Genomic DNA, 18,155 nt, shown 5'->3' with positions numbered 1-18,155 from the left:
CCTTTAAAATAATCCCACACCACAGACATGGTGTCGTTAGTCAGTCACTGAGCGAGCTGGCTTGTTAGCCACGGCTACAGCACCGGCAACAACACACTTGTTGTTGTTATGCTGCGCTCGCGGCGGTTTGATGAGGTCATCAAGCGTCGCCAGTAAACCTCTCATGCTGCAGTCGTCAACTCCTGTGTTGTGTGTGGGATAGGAGAGGTTCTGCTGACTACTCCCTATGTCCGTGTTTTACCGGATATGTACCGCTCCATGCAGCGTTTTAAAAAGTCATTATACTTTTTAAAACATACACCGATAATTTCCGATATTATATTTTAAAGCACTTATCGGTTGATATTATCGGACATCTCTATTTGTAATCATGAAAAATGTGGACAATTGTCAAACAAATATGTTCTGTTAAACCACTGATGGTAATATAAGATGGCCGGTGGTATTTTTTTGCTTTGAAAAATGTTACTGAGAGGAAGTTGCAAACTGCACCTGTTTTAAGGGGAAACCCTAAGCTTGAATCTTACAGTCTGAAATGTCACCAGGGAGCTTTGTTTTTAAGTTGAGAAAAAAAACTGTGTTTTTGATCTCAAATAATGTCTACACCAGGGGTCACCAACCTTTTTGAAACCAAGAGCTACTTCTTGGGTACTGATTAATGCGAAGGGCTACCAGTTTGATACACAGTTAAATACCTTGCCAGAAATAGCCAATTTGCTCAATTTACCTTCAACTCTGTTATTATTAATAATTAATGATGTTTATCTTTGTGGGAACACTGAGCATCTTAATGATTTCTCACAATAAATATATATAGAAACAGATAAATATCCCCCCCCCCCCCAAAAAAGGGTATATCTGTCTGTTATTCCGTCGTACATTTTTTTTCCTTCTACAGAAGGTTTTTTGTACAGAATAAAACTCTTAATTGAACGGTTTAAAAGAGGAGAAAACACGAAAAAAATGAGAAGGAACTTTTGAAACATAGTTTCTCTTCAATTTCGACTCTTTAAAAGTCAAAATTCAACCGAAAAAAAAGGAGAGAAAAACTAGCTAATTCGAATCTTTTTGAAAAAATTAAAAAAAAGAAACTATGGAACATCATTAGTAATATTTTCGGATTAATATTAATTTTAGAATTTTGTTGACATGTTTTAAATAGGTTAAAATCCAATCTGCACTTTGTTAGAATATATAACAAATTGGACCAAGCTATATTTCTAACAAAGACGAATCATTATTTCTTCTAGATTTTCCAGAACAAAAATTTTAAAATAAATTCAAAAGACTTTGAAATAAGATTAAAGTTTGATTCTACAGATTTTCTAGATTTGCCAGAATATATATATTTTTAATTTTAATCCTAATAAGTTTGAAGAAATATTTCACAAACATTCTTCGTCGAAAAAACAGAAGCTAAAATGAAGAATTAAATTAAAATGTATTTTTTATTCTTTACAATAAAAAAAAAAATCATTTACTTGAACATTGATTTAGGGCTTCACGGTGGCAGAGGGGTTAGTGCGTCTGCCTCACAATACGAAGGTCCTGCAGTCCTGGGTTCAAATCCAGGCTCGGGATCTTTCTGTGTGGAGTTTGCATGTTCTCCCCGTGAATGCGTGGGTTCCCTCCGGGTACTCCGGCTTCCTCCCACTTCCAAAGACATGCACCTGGGGATAAGTTGATTGGCAACACTAAATTGGCCCTAGTGTGTGAATGTGAGTGTGAATGTTGTCTGTCTATCTGTGTTGGCCCTGCGATGAGGTGGCGACTTGTCCAGGGTGTACCCCGCCTTCCGCCCGATTGTAGCTGAGATAGGCGCCAGCGCCCCCCGCGACCCCGAAAGGGACTAAGCGGTAGAAAAAGGGATGAATGGATGGAATGGATGAACATTGATTTAAATTGTCAGGAAAGAAGAGGAAGGAATCTAAAAGGTAAAAAGTTATGTGTTTAAAAATCCTAAAATCATTTTTAAACTTGTATTTTTTTCTCTAAAATTGTCTTTCTGAAAGTTATAAGAAGCTAAGTAAAAAAATAAATGAATTTATTTAAACAAGTCTTTAAAATATTGTCTTTGATTTTCAAATTCTATTTGAGTTTTGTCTCACTTAGAATTAAAAATGTCGAGACCAGCTTGCTAGTAAATAAATACAATTTAAAAAATAGAGGCAGCTCACTGGTAAGTGCAGCTATTTGAGCTATTTTTAGAACAGGCCAGCGGGCGACTCATCTGGTCCTTACGGGCGACCTGGTGGCCAGTTGACTTCAATTATTTATTTTTTTACCAGACTTTAATTTTGGTATATAATGCTGCTTTTTCCACGAAAAACAAATTAATCTGATTTATCGCCTGTGGAAAAACAAAATATGGTTTTGATGTTATTGCGCCTCTTACACACTAGAGGGCGCCCTGACCATAAGTCTCAAAGCATGATGAGTTAAACTGCCATTAAACCTCTTAAGGCCCAAGCTGTTTGTTTACATGCTTTTTATTTTATTTATCTTTGCTATTTGGGCTTATTGGACCCTAATTTGAATTAAAACGAATAATCATCTTTTTATATGATGTACTTATTAGTAAAAAATGTGTACTTCATGACTTGTTAATTCTTATTTTTACACTTTTTTCCCCCAAATTTCCATGCGTGTTTTACCCTATCACCACCAGATGGCAGTATAAGTGTCCACATAAGTGGCCGTAAGACCCCAATTCAGTAGTGTACACATTTTTGGAAATAGGAGCTAAAAGGTGCTGTCCACGCATGTGGCCAACTAAGCCTTTAGAAAACACTGAAATGCAATAAATGATATTGAGCATTTTTATATGCAAGATGCCAGATATATTTATAAATAATGCTCGTAATCAAACTCAACCAAGTCCTGCCTGCTTTCACATTCTAGCATGAATAAGCATCGTATCAAAATCAATGTTTTCATGAATTATTGAGCTATTCAAGGCTGGTATTACCCAACCTCAAATATTGCACTATGCAACTTAAAGGCCTACCGAAAGCCACTACTAGCGACCACGCAGTCTGATAGTTTATATATCAATGATGAAATGTTAACATTGCAACACATGCCAATACGGCCTTTTTAGTTTACTAAATTGCAATTTTAAATTTCGCGCGATTTATCCTGTTGATGACAGTGGTAGCGGACATGTTCTTCCAGCCCGATCCAAGCTATAAGTAGTCTGCTTTAATCGCATAATTACACAGTATTCTGGACATCTGAGTTGCTGAATCTTTAGCAATTTGTTCAATGAATAATGGAGACGTCAAAGAAGAAAGATGTAGGTGGGAAGCGGTGTAATGCAGCTGCCTTTAGCAACACAAACATAGCCGGTGTTTCCTTGTTTGAAATTCCCGAAGGTGAAGCTTTACTATGGAACAGAGATGTCAAGCGAGAAAATTGTGGTAATAAGTTGGCTCTTACTTTAGACATGAGCGGAGCTTGCGTCCTCCTGCAGCTGTGTGGCTTCCTCCAGAGACACTGGCGGTCACCACACCCTTGGCCACACCCCTCCGACTTTCAGGTACCATATAATCTCACTAAAACACTAGTAACACAATAAGCAGATAAGGGATTTTTCTGAATTATCCTAGTAAATGTGTCCAACATTTGAATTGCTCCCACTGACCTTTTTTTATTTATTTGGTTTTTTTTTTTCCTAGTCCTTCACTCTCACTATCCTCATCCAGGAATATTTAATCCTCGCTCAAATTAATGGGGAAATTGTCGCTTTCTCGGTCCAAATTGCTCTAGCTGCTGGTGGCCATGATTGTAAACAATGTTCAGATGTGAGGAGCTCCACAACCCGTGACGTCACGCACACATCGTCTGCTACTTCCGGTACAAGCAAGGCTTTTTTATTAGCGACCAAAAGTTGCAAACTTTATCGTGGATGTTCTCTACTAAATCCTTTCAACAAAAATATGGCAATATCGCGAAATGATCAAGTATGACACATAGAATGGACCTGCTATCCCCGTTTAAATAAGAACATCTCATTTCAGTAGGCCTTTAATTTCTGTAAATAATGCATATTTAGTTTTTTTGGTTTTATGATTAAAACAAGTTATATTTGACAAAAGCCATGAATCAAAAAGACCAAACATAATAAAAAGTAGAGATGTCCGATAATCTGATTTTGTCCAACTCTTAAATACAGATTCTGATGTCAACCGACACCGATATATACAATCGTGGAATGAACACATTATCATGCCTAATTTTGTTGTGATGCATTAAACAACGAAACAAGGTTTTCCAAAATAAATCAACTTAAGTTATGGAAAAAAATGCCAACATGGCATCGCCATATTTATTATTGGAGTCACAAAGTGCTTCTTTTTTTTTTTGAACATACCTCAAAACAGCAGAATTTGAGACATGCTCTCCCTGAGAGAGCATGAGGAGGTTGAGGTGGGCGGGGTTGAATATTGTAGCATCCCGTAAGAGTTAGTGCTGCAAGGGGTTCTGGGTATTCATTCTGTTGTGTTTATGTTGTGTTACAGTGCAGATGTTCTCCCGAAATGTTTGTCATTCTTGTTTGGTGTGGGTTCACAGTGTGGCGCATATTTGTAACAGTGTTAAAGTTGTTTATACGGCCACCCTCAGTGTGACCTGTATGGCTGTTGACCAAGTCTGCTTTGCATTCACTTGTGTGTGTGTGAAAAGCCATAGGTTTTTATGTGATTGGGCCGGCAAGCAAAGGCAGTGCCTTTAAGGTTTATCGGTGCTCTCTACTTCTCCCTACGTCCGTGTACCACTCTGTACAGCGGCGTTTTAAAAAGTCATAAATTTTACTTTTTTAAACCATCAATCCATCCATTTCCATCGCTTATTTCCTTTGGGGTTGTGGGTGGCGCTGGTGCCTATCTCAGCTACAATCAGGCCGATACCGATAATTTCCGATTTTACATTTTAATTCATTTATCTGCCGATAATATAGGCAGTCCGATATAATCGGTCATCTCTAATTTCAATGGTTGAAATCCTCACTTTTGGGTGTTATTGGAGTTACTACAAAGCAGAGTGGGCGGGGTTTGTTTTCAGAGCAGCCAGCCCAAAACACATGTGTCAGGAACAGATGCGGAAGCAAATTTTTACAACAAATGTCTGCATAAAAGTGATAACAGGTCATATTGTTGCTGTTCGTTACCCTTTGCATTCATTTTTTGCTGTTTGTTACATTTCGCTTGATTGTTAACAAGAATGACAAACACATTTCGGGAGAACATCCGCACCGTAACACAGCAGAACAAATACACAGAACCCCTTGCAGCACTAACTCTTCCGGGACGCTACAATATACACCCCCCCCGCTACCCCGCTACCCCCTACCCCAAAAACCCCCGCCCACCTCATGCTCTCTCGGGGAGAGCATGTCCCAAATTCCAAGCTGTTGAAAAAAAATAATGCACTTTGTGACTTCAATAATAAATATGGCAGTGCCATGTTAGCATTTTTTTTCCCATAATTTGAGTTGATTTTTTTTGGGGAAAACCTTGTTACATTGTTTAATGCATCCAGCGGGGCATCACAACAAAATTAGGCATAATAATGTGTTCATTCCACGACTTTATGTATTTGTATCGGTTGATATCGGAATCGCTAATTAAGAGTTGGACAATATCGGACATCGGTAAAAAAGCCATTATCGGACATCTCTAATTGAAATACTTTCTGTAGTTCAAAGGCCTACTGAAATGAGATGTTCTTATTTAAACGGGGATAGCAGGTCCATTCTATGTGTCATACTTGATCATTTCGCGATATTGCCATATTTTTGCTGAAAGGATTTAGTTGAGAACATCCTCGATAAAGTTTGCAATTTTTGGTCGCTAATAAAAAAGCCTTGCCTGTACCGGAAGTAGCAGACGATGTGCGCGTGACGTCACGGGTTGTGAAGCTCCTCACATCTGAACATTGTTTACAATCATGGCCACCAGCAGCAAGAGGGATTCGGACCGAGAAACCGACAATTTTCCGTTAATATGAGCAAGGATGAAAGATTCGTGGATGAGGAAAGTGAGAGTGAATGACTAGAAAAAAAAAAGACTAGGCAGTGGGAGTGATTCAGATGTTATTAAACTAGGATAATTCTGGAAAATCCCTTATCTGCTTATTGTATTACTAGTGTTTTAGTGAGATTATATGGTCGTACCTGTACTACCTGAAGGTCGGCCCCGCACCTTTCTTCAGCACCAGTCGACGGGTGGTGGCGATGCCCATCTCTGCCCTTCGCAAGGGACCCTCTTCGAACACGATCTTTCGAAATGATCGCTGCATAATACACTGTACTTTGTGTGTGTGGTCCAATCCAACCGTGTTCGCTTGACCGCTCTGTTCCATAGTAAAGCTTGACCGTCAATCTTTCGGGAATGTAAACAATGAAACACCGGCTGTGTTTGTGTTTCCAAAGGCGGCCGCAATACACCGCTTCCCACCTGCAGCTTTCTTCTTTGACGTCTCCATTATTCATTGAACAAATTGCAAAAGATTCAGCAACACAGATTTATGGAATTATGCAATGAAAACAAACAACTTATAGCTAGGAACGGTGCTGGAACAAGGTGTCCTCCACAATGCGTGACGTCACGCGACATTTTAGCATGATACTTCCGCGATATTATAAATTGCAATTTTGGTAAACTAAAAAGGCTGTATTGGCATGTGTTGCATTAAGATTTCATCATTGATCTATAAACTACAGTTGTGATCAAAATTATTCAACCCCCACACAATTTTGGTGTTTTAGCAAGTTGGACATTTATTCCGTATTTTGTTTATAGTCATATCAAATAAAAATGCAACTTGAATCAATCAATCAATTAATGTTTACTTTTATAGCCCTAAATCACTAGTGTCTCAAAGGGCTGCACAAACCACTACGACATCCTCGGTAGGCCCACATAAGGGCAAGGAAAACTCACACCCAGTGGGACGTCGGTGACAATGATGACTATGAGAACCTTGGAGAGGAGGAAAGCAATGGATGTCGAGCGGGTCTAACATGATACTGTGAAAGTTCAATCCATAATGGATCCAACACAGTCGCGAGAGTCCAGTCCAAAGCGGATCCAACACAGCAGCGAGAGTCCCGTCCACAGCGGAGCCAGCAGGAAACCATCCCAAGCGGAGGCGGATCAGCAGCATAGCTCGGTTGGTAGCGTGGCCGTGCCAGCAACTTGAGGGTTGCATGTTCGATTCCCGCTTGTGTCATCCTAGTTACTGCCGTTGTGTCCTTGGGCAAGACACTTTACCCACCTGCTCCCAGTGCCACCCACACTGGTTTAAATGTAACTTAGATATTGGGTGTCACTATGTAAAAGTGCTTTGAGTCACTTGAGAAAAGCGCTATATAAATATAATTCACATAGCAGCGCAGAGATGTCCCCAGCCGATACACAGGCAAGCAGTACATGGCCACCGGATCGGACCGGACCCCCTCCACAAGGGAGAGTGGGACATAGAAGAAAAAGAAAAGAAACGGCAGATCAACTGGTCTAAAAAGGGAGTCTATTTAAAGGCTCGAGTATACAAATGAGTTTTAAGGTGAGACTTAAATGCTTCTACTGAGGTGGCATCTCGAACTGTTACCGGGAGGGCATTCCAGAGTACTGGAGCCCGAACGGAAAACGCTCTATAGCCCGCAGACTTTTTTTGGGCTTTGGGAATCACTAATAAGCCGGAGTCTTTTGAACGCAGATTTCTTGCCGGGACATATGGTACAATACAATCGGCAAGATAGGATGGAGCTAGACCGTGTAGTATTTTATACGTAAGTAGTAAAACCTTAAAGTCACATCTTAAGTGCACAGGAAGCCAGTGCAGGTGAGCACAACATTATATTTTGTATCATACCAAACAGTGTAATTTCTCTTAATATCTCATTGACAAAATTATTCAATCCCTTGAAGATCATAACTCTTAAGAACAGAATTTGAATAAGGTATTTTCAATCAGGGGTTGAAAACACCTGTAGATGTGATTAGAACCATAACAAGCAACAATTAAACTGATTGAAAAAGACTGTGACGCTCAGCTTCTTGTAGATGGTCAATGGTGTATTTGCAACATGGTGAAGTCCAGGGAGTGGTCAAAGAAGTCAAGAGAGGAGGTCATTTCTCTTCATAAGGATATGGATATAAGAAAATAGCAAAGACATTACACATTCCAAGAGACACAGTTGGGAGCATAATTTGATCACAACTGTATCAGACTGCGTGGTCTGTAGTAGTGGCTTTCAGTAGGCCTTTCGAGACTTACGGTCATTTAAAAACAGCACTGCAAATCCTAATGGCGGCGACAGTTTTGATGTTACAAAATGATGTAAAACCTGCATGTGGCCCAGGTCTGGTCTAAAGTGAGCTCACCTTTATGTCACTAGGTGCTGCTGGTAGAAACGGCTACTTGGACGTGATGATGAAGATGGCGGACAAGTACAAGAAGAAGATGTGGGGGTAAGAACTAAAAGCACACTGCATCCATGTAGTATGTATGGACTCTTCAGAATCTCATTAGAGTGACTTGTAACAATCTACTTCCTGTTTTATGTCAGCTGGCTGTGGACCGAGGCCGGGGCTCAGATGGAGCTGGAGGCCTCCCTGGGTATCGGTGGCTTCGGCTACCCCGCAATGGCCGCCATCAACACACGCAAGATGAAATTCGCTCTCCTTAGAGGCTCTTTTAGCGACACCGGTATTCACGAGTTCCTTAGGTGAGGCCTGTAAATTATTATTATTATTATTATTTTTGTTTTGGGAAAGCATCAAAAGAACGTTAATTATTTTGCAGAGAGCTTTCTGTCGGCCGAGGCTCCACCGCCACGTTGGGAGGCGGAGTCATGCCTAAAGTTCACACCGTTGAAGCCTGGGACGGCAAAGATGGACAGGTAAGGGTAGACTCGTTAGGTTTTTCCATCCAACCATCATCTTGCCCTTATCCGAAGTCGGGTCGCGGGGGCAGCAGCCTAAGCAGGGAAGCCCAGACTTTCCTCTCCCCAGCCACTTCGTCCAGATTTTCCCGGGGGATCCCGAGGCGTTCCCAGGCCAGCCGGGAGACGTAGTCTTCCCAACGTGTCCTGGGTCTTCCCCGTGGCCTCCTACCGGTTGGACGTGCCCTAAACACCTCCCTAGGGTGGCATCCTGACCAGATGCCCGATTCACCTCATCTGGCTCCTCTCCATGTGGAGGAGCAGCGGCTTTACTTTGAGTTCCTCCCGGATGGCAGAGCTTCTCACCCTATCTCTAAGGGAGAGACCAGACAGCCGGCGGAGGAAACTCATTTCGGCCGCTTGTACCCGTGATCTTATCCTTTCGGTCATGACCCAAAGTTCATGACCATAGATGAGGATGGGAACGTAGATCGACCGGTAAATTGAGAGCTTTGCCTTCCGGCTCAGCTCCTTCTTCACCACAACGGATCGATACAACGTCCGCATTACTGAAGACACCGCACCGATCCGCCTGTCGATCTCACGATCCACTCTCACCTCACTCGTGAACAAGACTCCTAGGTACTTGAACTCTTCCACTTGGGGCAGGGTCTCCTCCCCAACCCGGAGATGGCACTCCACCCTTTTTTCCGGCTGAGAACCATGGACTCGGACTTGGAGGTGCTGATTCGTTAGGTTTTTGTTTTTTTTAAATAAGATTTAATGAGAAGAATGTTTTTGTCAGATGATTAGAATTAGGGGTGTGGGAAAAAATTGATTCGAATACGTTGTGCGATTCAGAATCTATCCATCCATCCATTTTCTACCGCTTATTCCCTTTTGGGGTCGCGGGGGGCGCTGGCGCCTATCTCAGCTACAATCGGGCGGAAGGCGGGGTACACCCTGGACAAGTCGCCACCTCATCGCAGGGCCAACACAGATAGACAGACAACATTCACACTCACATTCACACACTAGGGCCAATTTAGTGTCTCCAATCAACCTATCCCCAGGTGCATGTCTTTGGATTCAGAATCGATTCTCTTTTTAAAAAAAAAATATTTTTTTCATTTTTATTTTTAAATCAATCCAACAAACCAGTACACAGCAATACCATAACTATGCAATCCAATTCCAAAACCGAACCTGACCCAGCAACACTCTGAACTGCAATAAACAGAGCAATTGAGAGGAGACACAAACACCACACAGAAAAAAAACAAAAATGAATATTATCAACAACAGTATCAATATTAGTTATAATTTCAGCATAGCAGTGATTAAAAATCCCTCACTGACATTATCATTAGACATTTATAAAAATAATAACAATAGTGTCACAGTGGCTTACACTTGCATCACATCTCATAAGCTTGACAACATGTCCAATGTTTTCACAAAGATAAAATAAGTCATATTTTTGGTTTGTTTAATAGTTAAAACAAATTAACATTATTGCAATCAGTTGATAAAACATTGTCCTTTACAATTATAAAAGATTTAAAAAAAAAAAAAAAAATCTACTACTCTGCTAGCATGTCAGCAGACTGGGGTAGATCCTGCTGAAATCCTATGTATTGAATGAATACAGAATCGTTCTGAATCGGAAAAATATCGTTTTTGAAACGAATCAAATCGATATATTATCGAATCGTGACCCCAAGAATCGATATTGCATCGAATCGTGGGACACCCTAAGATTCACAGTCCTAATTAGAATGTAAAGATCGTTATTTCTAGTGTAATGCTAAAAGGACGGAGTGCAGCGTTTTAATAAGTATCGCATTTAAAACAAAGGATGATAGGAAAATATTTTCTCTCCGCTTATTGTCTAAAAAATGCTTCACTGTTTAAAAATGTAAAAAAATAAAAATAAAATTCTAGTCATGGTTTCTAGCTAAAACAAAGTAACAATACTTGTGAGTATTTTTTGGTATTGTCTAAAACAGGGGTCACCAAACTTTTTGATCTGGGGGTCGCTTTGGGTTAAAAAAAAATAGTTTTCCCAACGATTTTGCCATTTTTTTTTTTCCCCTCGTGCACTAATTGACTTAGAGTGTGCACTTGCCGCGCTCTCTATATGTTTTTTTATATATATATACATATATGTGTATATGTATGTATGTACCTTTTTAATTCCACTTTAGTTATGTTTTTGTTTATTTGAATAGTATTTTTAGAATGTGCCATGAGCCTGTAAAACATTAGCTTCGGGTTACAAATGGCCTCAGGGCCACACTTTTAACACCCCCGCTGTAGATAATAAAAAAAAATTTAAGCTACAAGCAGCGATGGACGGGACTGACATTTGCTGGTGTTTCCTGCCTTTACCCATTTAACATATCTTTACCTGCACATTACTTACCTTCCCTGCATCCTGGGGTCACACTGGTGCTTCTTTCTTTCACCCATACATGCTGGTGCTTCCTCCCATCACCCAGACAATATATTTACCTGCACATTACCTACCTTCTCTGTATCCTGGAGTCAAACTGCTGCCTCCTTCTTTCACCCAGTCAGCATATCTTTACCCGCACAGTACCTACCTTCTCTGCATTTTGTGGTCACGCTGGTGCTTCCTGCTTTAAAGCGGCCATCTTGAGACGGCAGCAGCGCAGCAGCATCAGCTCAGCAGTTCTTAAAAAGCTTGTAAAATCCAAACCAGAGCAGTTAGAAAAACTCTTTCCGAAACTTTTAATCAGAAGCATTCAATCTCTTTCCTGTGCTAGTGTGAAGCCGACACAACAAACGCGCTCAGAGGAGATAATGTTTGAAAAAAGGTGACATGTTTTTACAAAACTTTTGTTTTGAAGGGGGAATTGCAAACTTCCTGTTGATTTTTGCTGAAGGATGTCAGTGTATGAAATCTAGGTCTAAGTGAGACCTACATAGAGGTTTTTGTTTCATGTCTCTACAAAATTCCTACCGGAAGTTACAAGCAGTTTTGTCTGTGTTTTCTTACTATCAATCAATCAATCAATGTTTACTTATATAGCCCTAAATCACTAGTGTCTCAAAGGGCTGCACAAACCACCACGACATCCTCGGTAGGCCCACATAAGGGCAAGGAAAACTCACACCCAGTGGGACATCGGTGACAATAATGACCTAGTGGGACGTCGGTGACAATGATGACTATGAGAACCTTAGAGAGGAGGAAAGCAATGGATGTCGAGCGGGTCTAACATGATACTGTGAAAGTTCAATCCACAATGGATCCAATCCAACACAGTCGCAAGAGTCCAGTCCAAAGCGGGTCCAACTCAGCAGAGAGAGTCCCGTTCACAGCGGAGCCACCAGGAAAACATCCCAAGCGGAGGCGGATCAGCAGCGCAGAGATGTCCCCAGCCGATACACAGGCAAGCAGTACATGGCCACCGGATCGGACCGGACCCCCTCCACAGGGGAGAGTGGGACATAGAAGAAAAAGAAAAGAAACGGCAGATCAACTGGTCTAAAAAGGGAGTCTATTTAAAGGCTAGAGTATACAAATGAGTTTTAAGGTGAGACTTAAATGCTTCTACTGAGGTGGCATCTCGAACTGTTACCGGGAGGGCATTCCAGAGTACTGGAACCCGAACGGAAAACGCTCTATAGCCCGCAGACTTTTTTTGGGCTTTGGGAATCACTAATAAGCCGGAGTCCTTTGAACGCAGATTTCTTGCCGGGACATATGGTACAATACAATCGGCAAGATAGGATGGAGCTAGACCGTGTAGTATTTTATACGTAAGTAGTAAAACCTTAAAGTCACATCTTAAGTGCACAGGAAGCCAGTGCAGGTGAGCCAGTACAGGCGTAATGTGATCAAACTTTCTTGTTCTTGTCAAAAGTCTAGCAGCCGCATTTTGTACCAACTGTAATCTTTTAATGCTAGACATGGGGAGACCCGAAAATAATACGTTACAGTAGTCGAGGCGAGACGTAACAAACGCATGGATAATGATCTCAGCGTCTTTAGTGGACAGAATGTAGCGAATTTTAGCGATATTACGGAGATGAAAGAAGCCCGTTTTAGTAACGCTTTTAATGTGTGCCTCAAAGGAGAGAGTTGGGTCGAAGATAATACCCAGATTCTTTACCGTGTCGCCTTGTTTAATTGTTTGGTTGTCAAATGTTAGAGTTGTATTATTAAATAGAGTTTGGTGTCTAGCAGGACCGATAATCAGCATTTCCGTTTTTTTGGCGTTGAGTTGCAAAAAGTTAGCGGACATCCATTGTTTAATTTCATTAAGACACGCCTCCAGCTGACTACAATCCGGCGTGTTGGTCAGCTTTAGGGGCATGTAGAGTTGGGTGTCATCAGCATAACAGTGAAAGCTAACACCGTATTTGCGTATGATGTCACCTAGCGGCAGCATGTAGATGCTGAAGAGTGCAGGGCCAAGGACCGAACCCTGGGGAACTCCACACGTTACCTTAACGTAGTCCGAGGTCACATTGTTATGGGAGACACACTGCATCCTATCAGTAAGATAAGAGTTAAACCAAGACAGGGCTAAGTCTGACATACCGATTCGTGTTTTGATACGTTCTAATAAAATATTATGATCGACGGTATCGAAAGCAGCGCTAAGATCGAGGAGCAGCAACACAGATGACGCATCAGAATCCATCGTTAGCAATAGATCATTAGTCATTTTTGCGAGGGCTGTCTCCGTCGAGTGATTTGCCCTGAAACCGGATTGAAAGGTTTCACATAGATTGTTAGACGCTAAGTGTTCATTTAACTGCTCCGCAACAATTTTTTCGAGGATTTTTGAAATAAAGGGAAGGTGAGACACCGGTCGGTAGTTTACCATGAGGTCAGGATCGAGGTTAGGTCTTTTAAGAAGAGGATGAATAACCGCTTTTTTGAATGCTAGGGGAACAGTGCCCGAGGAAAGTGATAAGTTTATAATATTTAGCACTGATGGACCTAATAATACAAAGAGCTCCTTGATCAGTTTCCCAGGAAGAGGGTCAAGTAAACATGTTGTTTGTTTTATTCCATTTACACGTTGTAACAATTCCTCTGTTATTTCCTCAAAACGAGAGAAACTATTTTGGAGGGCAGTATCCGCCGTATATACAATCGTGTCAGTGTTAATAGAACCCCGTTGTAGCTGGGACGCATTGTCTTTAATCTCCTTTCTAATGACTTCAATTTTCTTACTAAAGAATTGCATAAAGTCATCAGCTGAGTGGGTGGAGCTACTGGAAGGAGTCCCTTGTTGGGTTAGCGATGCTACCGTACTAAACAAAAATTTAGGATCGTTTTTATTACGGTGGATGAGATTTGAGTAATAATTAGCTTTAGCTAAGGTAAGCATGCGTTTATAAGTTATTAAACCATCACTAAATGCTTGATGGTGCACCTCAAGTTTAGTCGTGCGCCATTTGCGTTCCAGCTTTCTGCATAATAATTTCTGAGCTCTAGTTTCTTCTGTAAACCACGGGGTGCGCTTTTTTGGAGCCTTTTTTAACTTTAGCGGTGCTATGTTATCAATGGTTTCGCGCAGGGCGTCGTTAAAGTTGTTAGTGAGGTTATCAATAGAGCCCACATACTTTGGGAATGGTGCCATTACCGAGGGCAGTAGGTCAGCAAGAGTTGTCGTTGTGGCCGTATTAATGTTGCGGCTGCTATAGCAGTTATTATTATTATCAGTTTGACGAACATGCGTCTGAACCTCGAATTTTATAAGGTAATGATCGGACAATACTTTAGTATACGGGAGTATCGTAACTTTGGAAGCGGTGATACCCCTGACAAGCACTAGGTCTATCGTATTACCGTTGCGATGCGTGGGTTCATTTATTATTTGTGTGAGACCACAGCTATCAATTATAGTCTGGAGCGCTACGCACGGTGGGTCCGATGGGGTATTCATGTGGATATTAAAGTCCCCCATTATGATTATATTATCGGCGTGTGTCACTAGATCAGCAACGAACTCTGAGAATTCATTGATAAAGTCCGAACAGGGCCCTGGGGGGCGGTAGATAACAGCCAGGTGTAGAGGCAGCGGTGTGACAGACCTCATAGTAAGCACCTCAAACGATTTATATTTATTATTTATGTTAGGACTAAGGTTAAAGTTTTCGTTGTATATTAGTGCGACCCCCCCACCCCTTTTAAGCGGACGGGCCATATGCGCATGTGTAAAGTTAGGAGGACATGCCTCATTTAGCGCAAAAAAGTCGTTTGGTTTAAGCCAGGTTTCACTGAGACCGATGACGTTAAGATTGTTGTCTCTGATGATATCATTAACTAACAACGTTTTGGGAGACAATGATCTTATGTTTAAAAAACCTATATTATAGGTAGTGGGCTGTTTTAGGGAATTTTTGATCAAATTATCCGTAGTAGCAATATTAATAATGTTGTGTTTATTATGCCCAGTGCATTCAGTATAATTACGACCATATCTAGGAATTGATACGACGGGAATGTTCCGATTGTTTGATTGTTGCTTTGATAAACTGCACGCATCATGGTTAGCCTCCTCAGTAACGGGGATTTTCCGATTGTTTGTTTGTTGCTTTGATAAACTGCACGCATCATAGTTAGCCACCTCAGTAAAACACATGTCCAACTCTGAAACACTCAAAGCAGAAAAAACTTGTTCTAATTTAACAGACTCCTTACCCAGACCAGTAGTCTCGCATTTTCCATCTAAATCCGTCTTCAGGGTGGAGGGAAGTGGTGTTCTGTGGGGATTAGCCTTCTGCTTTGTTTTTAGCCCCGCTCGACATCCGCGTTTCCGATCACACCGCTGGCGTCTGCTCCGTAGACGGCCCCCGCTGCTACTAGACTCCTCTGCTTCACAGGCCGCTGGATGTAGCCGCCGATGTATTCCCATGCTAGTTAGCAAGTCTAGCACGCAAGTGTCTATCGGTCCAAAACGGCCCGATGTGTCCACATCCAGAAGTGTCTGGCGGTCGTACGTGATCACGGAGTGACCACGATGCGAGCCAGCCATGAAGTCTGCAGAACTGTCCGGCATTTCCGCCAAATGTTCCATCTTTAGCAAGAGCACCGCAGTGTCGCAGCCCGTCCGGGCGCCGCCATCTTGCTTATATTATTATACTAGGAGCAGTTTTGTCTGTGTTTTATTCCTAGGGGGTGCTAGAGTGCAATTTTGAGTTTTGGGGTTAGGTTTTTTGATTAGATTGCAATTTTTGCCAGTCCTGATGTGTGTATCCAGTTTGAGTTTTTGAAGCATGTTAACGGGGTCAAACTACAGCTCAAAGAGGCAAAGGTGAGTGTTTTTACCAAGCTTTTGTTTTGAAGGGGGAATTGCAAACTTCTTATTGATTTTTGCTGAAGGATGTCAGTCTATGAAATCTAGGTCTAAGTGAGACCTACGTAGAGGTTTTTGTTTCATGTCTCTACGAAATTCCTACCGGAAGTTACAAGCAGTTTTGTCTGTGTTTTCTTACTAGGAGCAGTTTTGTCTTGTGTTTTATTCCTACGGGGCGCTAGAGGGCAATTTTGAGTTTTGGAGTTAGGTTTTTTAATTAGATTGCAATTTTAGCCAGTCCTGATGTGTGTGTCCAGTTTGGTGAGATTTGAAGCATGTTAAGGGGGTCAAATTACAGCTCAAAGGGGCAAAGGTGAGTGTTTTTACCAAACTTTTGTTTTGAAGGGGGAATTGTAAACTTCCTGTTAATTTTTGCTGAAGGATGTCACTGTATGAAATGTAGGTCTAAGTGAGACCTACATAGAGGTTTTTGTTGCATGTCGCTACGACATTCCTACTGGAAGTTACAGGCAGTTTTGTCTGTGTTTTCTTCCAAGGGGGCGCAAGAGCACAATTTTTAGTTTTGGGGTTAGGTTTTTTGATTCGATGGCAATTTTCGCCAGTCCTGATGTGTGTCAAATATGCGAGCCACTTCTCCAAAATACTCCTTTTGAACACTCCTCCCACATTAACACTTCAAAAGACACATATTTGCCTGTTTGTTGACCTGCAAAGTATGTTTTTGGGGTGGAGGAGTCTGGTCGGGTGCTGTTTAGCTAACCGCTCCATCCTCGAACGATGTCGATGCAGCGGCAGATAAAAAAGTGAAGTTTCCATGGACTCACAAAGACTAAAACAACTCATTTTCTGCAGGCATGGCACAGGATGAAGTTGAAAAAGTTGACCTTACACTCACCTTGGTGTTTACCATCAAGTTTTTCTTTTGACAGCCCATCGCGGTAAAATTGTCCAAGTGCAAAATGTAAGAAATTGTTCCGGAAAGTTCATTACTTTGAAGACGGCCAATTAAAACGCGGAGAAAACGTCCTTTTTAATTTCAAGGCGTAAAAAACAAAACAATAAGTGCCTTAACGCCAACAGTGAGTAATGACTGCATTAGAAATGTCCGATAATGCCTTTTTTACCGATATTGTCCAACTCTTAATTACCGATACCGATATATACAGTCGTGGAATTAACACATTATTATGCCTAATTTTGTTATGATGGATGCATTAAACCAGGGGTGTCCAAACTTTTTCCACAGAGGGCCGCACACGGAAAAATTTAAGCATGGGAATTGACATTCCCTTTTGATATTTTTCATTTTCAAACCATAACAAAATATATGGATTTTATTTTTTTAATCCTTAGGGCTCCTGAGGAGAATAGAGGGTCTCAGTCACTAAAATGTTAAAAATAAGTCAAATTATTATTATTATTATTTAATGCTTACAGTAAATCTTTATATCAACTTCAGGTTGATATAAAGTAAAACAAATAAGGTTTTATGCCTTTTCTGTCAAAGACAACTTTGTTTTTTATAGCAAAACTGAAATATGCAGTATTTAGATAGATAGATAGTACTTTATTGATTCCTTCAGGAGAGTTCCTTTTATTTAGCAATTAAAGCCCTCAAAGATCAATAATGCAGGACACCATTGATTCTAATTATTTAATATTTTTGAGTAATCACAGTGAAAAGTTAAATAAAATCCTACTAAATATATTTGAGATCCGAAAGGTTCCCCACTCATAAAGTGATACCTTTTTATAATTTTTTTTTAAACTTTTAACACTTAAATTTCAAGATCAACTTCCGATATATCTGTCGATTTTAAGTTTGAACTATTATTTTGTTTGTTTTATGCTCTTTTGTCAAAACTTGGATATTTTTATAAGGCAACCACACAACATATGCAATATTTTTTTCCACATAAAACATTTCAAAGTGATCATTTTTAATTAATAATTCATTATAACATGGA

At 40.8% G+C, this 18,155-nt stretch overlaps 1 protein-coding gene across 1 annotated transcript in view; it reads left to right on the top strand.

Annotated features, from left to right (window-relative positions):
* Nucleotides 1-18,155, top strand: part of LOC133542415 (protein disulfide-isomerase A6-like) — a 34,088-nt gene that overhangs the window by 14,093 nt on the left and 1,840 nt on the right. Inside the window, exons 10-12 of the mRNA XM_061886506.1 lie at nucleotides 8,399-8,471; nucleotides 8,570-8,728; nucleotides 8,806-8,902. Of these exons, the coding sequence (XP_061742490.1) occupies nucleotides 8,399-8,471; nucleotides 8,570-8,728; nucleotides 8,806-8,902 (329 nt within the window). The remainder of the gene's footprint in view (nucleotides 1-8,398; nucleotides 8,472-8,569; nucleotides 8,729-8,805; nucleotides 8,903-18,155) is intronic.

This window comes from Nerophis ophidion, linkage group LG24 (genome assembly GCF_033978795.1).
Source record: "Nerophis ophidion isolate RoL-2023_Sa linkage group LG24, RoL_Noph_v1.0, whole genome shotgun sequence".
NCBI lineage: Eukaryota > Metazoa > Chordata > Actinopteri > Syngnathiformes > Syngnathidae > Nerophis > Nerophis ophidion.
The sequence above is the reverse complement of the archived record's forward strand: the minus strand, read 5'-3'. Positions and strand labels throughout refer to the sequence as shown.